Genomic DNA, 6,859 nt, shown 5'->3' on the forward strand with positions numbered 1-6,859 from the left:
TGAGAAGAAAACAAACAGGATTACTTTCATTTAGAGAAAAACAAGCAAAATATATGACAGGCTATGTAAAATGAAGGACGTAGAAAATAGAAGGCACTTAACATTTATCTCGTCTTGCAATACAAAAATAAGGGAACAACTGAAATTAAGGCAACAAATGTAAAAATGGTAACGTCTTTAAAATACAAAACATAATTGACCTGTGGGAATCGCAGTTGAGCTAAAACTCCAAGCTTAATAAGGTACTTCAAAAATTACTACAGATATCTAGTTATGCTACTACGAATAACAATAACATATAAAACCAGTATAAACCCTTATTTGCCAGGCAAATCAACAATTAATCTGCCTATATTTAAAAAGTAAATGTCTTCACATGGATAGGTTGTTCCACTTGCCCATTTATAGCCACTTCACATCTTTTTTCTGAAGCATCTGGTCCTCAGTATTCTTAGATTTATGGCATCTAATTAGATTGAGTATTGATCCAAAAATAGTGTTGCTCCTAAAAACGCCCCCACTATTAAGAAACACTTAATAGTCTCACCTTTACAGATGGCAGGTAAGATTTCGGGCCTAGAATGACAATTTATTTTCCCCTCCCCTTAATCCATCCCCAAACACACACAGAGACTAATCCCAGCCACTTTGTATTCTGGTACAGCAGGCACTGATACCTAGAATTTATTGTGCATACCGTTTAATGTAAAGGGAAATGGAAAAATCTATGAAATCTGATTTCAGCAAGCATTTTCTCTTGAAATTTGATCAAAGTCATTCCATATTCTTTTATAGATTTCTTTGTTCTATATTTGATTTAGTTAAGGTTGCTCAGGAATATTTCTTAGCCATTTAATAATATGCATTTTAGGAGTAATAAGCTCCAAGAAATTAACCAGCTGTTTTCACATCAAGTTGACTTCGTGGACTGCTGACCAAAGAGTAACATAAAATCGAGGCAAGTGTAAGTTTCATTCGGAAAAGATGTTTTTATATGGGTGATCAGAAAGTTTTGTAAGTTCCTCCTTCCATGCACCTCCCCAAGTCTAAGCCAATGGATGATAACTTTAGTAAAAATGAAACACCACTTCTGATCTCCTTAGAACATACAAGCAGGCTGCTTCTTGAGAGCCTGCAACATTGAGGGGAAGGGCACTTAATGCTTATGCTGTGAACTTAGTAGGAAGCACCTGAGCTGTCATTTAAGAGACCTGTAGGCTGGCCATCTGCAGCCCGGAATGAAAATGCTGCACTCTCTGGTAATGATGATACTAATAAGGCTATACAGTTTTTACACAAATAAAAAGAAAACAGTGACTTTTTAGCTGTCCCTGGGAAAGAGATTATATAGTATATATATATATATATATGGGATTGTTCTGTAGTTAATCCCTGGTTTCAGCCAAACATGCTTACAAAGTTGTAAAAAGAGGAAAAAAAAATTTCTAAGCTTAAGCCTATACCCACTGAGTTCAGTGATTGCAGGATGAAGACTGTATTAATACTCAGGTCTGTCTAAGAAAATGCAAAGTAAAAGCACTCCAGGTGCATACTTCTGCTCCTGTCCTGGTCAAGTGCTGGTCAAGATAAACTAACTAAGTAACAAAACAAAGTGGCTTACTTTGTTACAGAAGTAAACTTTCTTCACCATTAAGTCATCCATCTCCTGTAGTCTAATTGTAGGCAAAATTACAGAAATATGGTGTCTAGGACTTCCAGTACATCTTATTCTCGTTGGCATATAGTACAGACTGAAAAAGGTTAAAATGTATTCTCTTGGTGACCGAATGATTCTGGGAATACATAAATTGATAATGACTCCATCTTAAAACTCATCAGTTTAAAGTGAGTACAGGTCAATACAAACAGGAGTAGTCAATGGTTTCAGATGGAAAAATCTCATCAGTTCCGCTTCTAATGATATAGTATATATACTGTACAAATTGTTCTGGCACTGTTATTGTGCCAGATAATGTGCTATATAAATAAAACGGGACAAAGAGAGAAAACAACAGCTGAAGTAACTTTGGAAGGATTGTTTCCTTCACGTTGGTGTGGAGAAGCTGACGCTGCCATTGGCAATGCTGTGGATGCAGAATTACCAGTCATGTCAGCCTGGCATTTTTGAGAGGTTTTTAAGGGGAAAAAAAAAAAAAAAAAAAAAAAAAAGAGAGAGAGAATTTTACTAATGCTTATTAAACCATAGCCCAGTCTGAGTTCCCAGTTTTCAGAATGAATGAAACATCTACTGACATCAACTAACGATTCATATTTGTAATAATTTTCTTTCTGATGTGTTGACTAGGAATAGTATCTCTGTGTTTATTTTCTTGTAAAGAAACTGGCCTTGAATGAATGACCTGCTAAAGAATCTCCTTATTCTAATAAATTTTACAAGAAAGTGCTTTTCCAGATGAATGTGCTAAAACATTTTATATGCTTTTTCTTAATTAGCTGCCTTTTTTCCTTATCATAATACGAAGACTTCATGAAATTTTGTGGAAGATTATCTTAATTTCTGAATCCTGAAGAGACGTGGATATTCTGCTGTGTGGGGTATTTATACTTTATCGACAAATGATAACACATACAAACCCTACATCTCTACAAGTTTAACAAGTGGGCAATTTACAGTGCTGCGTGACTTTTTTGTTTTTTAAAGTATTTAGATCTCACTCCCTTGAAAGAGGTTTTGAAGTGACGCACTGTCTACTATAAAAAGTTATCCATGTAATACTTCAGTTCCTTATTCATCCATTATTTCACTTAAGGATGGATTATTTCTAATGAAGCAAAGCATGGGTATTCTCATAACAAAACTCAGAATGGACTCAATGGCATGTCCATAAATACATGCAAGTCTGGACCTGTCCAAGAGAAACCAGTATGTCTTTGTATGCTTAACAACAGGCTGGTGGAGGGCATATGGTCAAGACAGTACATTCTCCCTCTTATGCGAAATTCCTACTTCTTGTCTTGCAACTACCTAATATTTGGTTTTACTTCCTTTTCGTCCGCTTCATCCTCACTGTCATCAACTTGCTGAATGACCAAGTCTGTTGACCCATCCTCCACAATCTCCACGTCTGATCTGTTGTCTTCCCCATAGTGCCACCTGGAATCCTTATCCCCATCTTGTGGAAATTCAAGGGGTGCTTCAGCCTCCAAGTCAATGCGAATACTGTCTATACCAGCTTCAGCCAAACACTCATTACAGAGTCTGTAACGTCTCGTCCCCTCTTGGACCACTTGTCCTGTCAGCTCAGTCACGTGGCGTTTACATTTTCTGCAGACAGGCTTACAAGCCTGATGAATCTGGGAAAATGGGAAAATCAAAATTAATAGATTTGATAATTATCCACAAAGAAGTGTCTTTTAAGATGGCAAAAAGTATGGCTGGAGTAGCATCAAATGGTAGCAGTAACTCATTTTGAGAGACAGCATTCAAATGTTAAAAATTAAACTATCATGGACGCTGTAATTGCCCTCTTAAGCTGTTACAGGACTTGCATAGAGCAGTACCTTTGCGAGCCATCAATTAACAAAGAAATCCATCCCCTTTCATACAAATTATGCTTCAAATTGACTTCAACAAAACCAAATTAATTTTCTATTACCTCTTCTTTACGGGATTCAATATATCAACCAGATACACTTATGCTGTATTTAAGTACACTGAGAGATTTACACATTAAACAAATCATGCAGTTACTAAAAATACATACTGTTCGAAAATGGCTACTTAGGTGATCTAGCCTGCTAAATCTTTTCCCACATGCCTCACAAGGGTAAGGGCGCTCTCCTGTATGACAGCGAAGGTGACGCTTTAGGTCTGCTTTTCTTTTCACCACATGAGTGCAGAACGGGCACTTGAACCTCATCCTGGGCAGATCATCTGTTAGAATATAATGTGATTTAAAAAAATAAGTTAATTAAGTCATAACACGTCTAGTCATGTAATGCTCTAGGAAAAGGCATTCTGTAAGCAGAACAGCAAATCACTTCTATTAAAAAAATAACATCATAGGTCTTTCCAAGCACAAATATCTTCTGTTTTCCTGTAAATTACACAAGAGTGCAACAAAAGGAGGGGACTGTCAGCTATATTAAAAAGAGCACAAAACCATCCCAAACGATATTAACTTAAAAGTGCAAGGCAAAGCCGTAGACACTGAACATTATGTATTTTGAAAGGCTAGTTTTAGTAAACCAGCTACTTCAGTAAGTCAAAATTATTCAAAAATAAAGAGTTACCAACTTTCCAAACTTCCATTTCTGGGCAATACAGATGTCTTTTTTGCAACTGTACGCTCGTTCAGTAAAGCACATTTTCTCAAGGACAGAACAGCCAACTTGCAGATGACTGTGCGCCCACAGGATCAAAACAAACTTACCTTCAGCCCAGCTTCCCATGACACCCAGGATCGAGGGCATGCTCGCGTACTGCTCATCAGCTTTTGAAGACTTCGATTTACTGGAAGAACGGGGTGATTCATGCTCCTGCTGTGACACAGCCAAGCTCCTTGGCATCACGTCGGACCCTTGGCTGTACTGGTACCCCACATGAGGGGATTCAACTTCTGGTTCGATCTGAACTTGCTCCTCAGACTGAGCAATATGGCCAGTGGGCTCGGCAGCCCTGTCCTCCAGTTTGCTTGATTTATAGTGAGGAATGTCAGAAGGCTGCTGCAGTCCCAGGTGCCGGGATTTCTTTACGGAATCCTGCCGTTGCTCATGTTTGGACAGCTGCTGCTGGGCATTTCTTTGAGAAGTTGGATAGTAGCTGAAATTGCTCCAAGAGTTTCCACCCATCATACATGTCCCTTGGTCTGAACTCAAGTGTGAATGCGGCGGGCTGCTTTCTGCCCTCCAGCCGGTGTTGTACAAGCAAGATCGGTCCACCCCGTTTGAATTTACATCTTTGTCTGACAGACTGAAGTAGCGATCCTTCTCCTTCTCACTGATGTCCAGCGATGACTTAATGAACGTTTTACACACGCTGATAACATCGGTCATCTGAAGATAGCTAGCAGCCGACATGACTTCAATGACATTTTGACCAGTGAGGGACAGTTTGCCTGAATACACAAAATCTAGAATAACTGTAAATGTGTCAGGAGAAAATGCCTGGAAAGTAGCTGTCGTCGACTGACTCGTCTCCTTCGAGCTCTGCGAGAGGAGCATTTTGAAATAGCCGCTGCTGGCAAACAGCACATTGCGATGTGCTTTGAAGACCTTGCCCTCCACCAGGATATTGCAGTCGCAGAACAAGTCCTGCCTGCGCTGCTCATTTAGTTGCTGCAAGAGGTGAAACTGGTGAGAAGAAATCTCCATTCCAGAAAAAATGCAATGAAGCGTCAGTCTAAAAAAATAAAGAAAATAATTATTCTTGACTTCAGCCTCAATTCAACTCAGCCAAAGACGTCAGGCCCAATTTTACAGAGATCTTCACAAATAATCTTAATTATTTGAATCTATGAATGCATTGAAATTACAGTATGCACAACCATACACTCTTTTCCCAAGAAGAGTGATGCGAGAGCCGAATCGGTGCACATTATTTGGCAGACACGTGCGAGCTACAGCGACGGGCATCCCGTCCCAGGGATACCGGGTGGATGTGTGCGACCCGCTGGCAGCCGCCTGCCAGTGCCCGGTGCGGCGGGCAGCCCTCCAGCTGCTGCGGCCGAGGCCCGGCTCCGCGCCGGGAGCTGGCGGCCCCGCACCGCCCCGGCCCGGCCGGGCTCACACCGCCAGGACCAGAGACGGGACTCGGCGGCAGCGCCCCGCAGCCCTCCCGGCCCGGGCTGCCCCGGTATTGGCGGAGGCCGCCGTCACTCACCCGCCCGCCCGCCCGAATTGGCCGCTCGGCCCGCGGCAGCCCGGGACGCCCGACGGCGCCGGACCCGCCCGCCAAAGCGCGGAGGCGCCTCCCGGCCTGGGGCCCGCGGGCGACCGCCCCCGCTCCCCACCGCGCCCGAGCTCCCCGCCGCTCTCCTCCGCCGCGCCGCGCCGGGCGCGCAGCCCGCAGCCGCCCGCGCCAGCCCAGCCCCGGTGCCGCTCCGCGGGAGCTCCCCGCCACGCTGCCGCCGCCCGCTGCCGGGCGCCCGGCGCAGCCCCAGCCCCAGCCGCTCCCGCCCCGGCCCCGGCCGCCCCCGCCCGCCGCCTCCCCGCGCTGGCAGCGCCCCCGCCGCGGCCCCCCCGCTGCGGCCCCCCCGCCGCCCGCTCCCGCGCAGCCCTTTGTTGCCGCGCCTGGCTCCTTCCAGCCGCGCCCGGGGCTGCAAATGGCGCCCGCCGAGGACGCTGTGCAGCCCGCGGACCGAGCGGCTCTCGGGGGCAGCTGCCAGCGGGCCGGCGCGCACGGAGCCCGGCGCCCGCGGGGACTGCGGAGCCCGGCGCCGGCCCTCGCCCGACCCTCGCAGCGAGGCCGCCTCCCGGGCCCTTTCCGCCCCCAGATCCCAACGCCCTGTCTGGCCTACCGGCGTGCTGGAGCCGCCGCTCACCGGCTGGTCCTGGGGCGGGTGTCGCTGAGCCGAGGGGAGCGGGCGGTGGATGCGGGGTCCCCGGCCCCGCGTCGGGGCTCGCCGTGGCTGGAGGTGACGCGCTGGTCCCGCAGCCCCGAGCCCTGGAAGCCCGAACGTGAGAGAAACAAAAGGTATTTGCTGACGTGGGCGTTGGACAGAGACGCCCGAGGGCTGGGGACACAATTAAAGGGGCAACGCACCGATTGCAGGCGCAGCCCAGCGGCTTCCTCTGCCGGATCGCCCTGCAGCCGGGGCCGCTCGCCTCTTCCCACACCCACATGCTGCCTGGGAGGGGATGTGGTGCCCCAGATGCTGCCTTCTCACACCTATAGGTG

At 46.4% G+C, this 6,859-nt stretch overlaps 1 protein-coding gene across 4 annotated transcripts; it reads right to left on the reverse strand.

The window, feature by feature from the left end:
- Nucleotides 1-6,859, reverse strand: LOC102054255 (zinc finger and BTB domain-containing protein 8A). 4 transcript variants are annotated; one of them, XM_055705699.1, is made up of 5 exons: nt 6,725-6,859; nt 6,480-6,625; nt 4,395-5,362; nt 3,726-3,895; nt 1-3,315 (listed from the first exon to the last, which is right to left on the reverse strand). In XM_055705699.1, the coding sequence occupies exons 3-5, from the start codon at nt 5,332-5,334 to the stop codon at nt 2,983-2,985; spliced, it is 1,443 nt and encodes a 480-aa protein (XP_055561674.1). In that variant the 5' UTR covers nt 5,335-5,362; nt 6,480-6,625; nt 6,725-6,859; the 3' UTR covers nt 1-2,982. The 4 variants fall into 4 exon arrangements, with proteins under 4 accessions (XP_055561674.1, XP_055561676.1, XP_055561673.1 ...); XM_055705701.1 differs by lacking the exon at nt 6,725-6,859 and having other exon boundaries at nt 3,780-3,895; nt 6,480-6,714; XM_055705698.1 differs by lacking the exon at nt 6,725-6,859 and having other exon boundaries at nt 6,480-6,714.

This window comes from Falco cherrug, chromosome 3 (genome assembly GCF_023634085.1).
Source record: "Falco cherrug isolate bFalChe1 chromosome 3, bFalChe1.pri, whole genome shotgun sequence".
NCBI lineage: Eukaryota > Metazoa > Chordata > Aves > Falconiformes > Falconidae > Falco > Falco cherrug.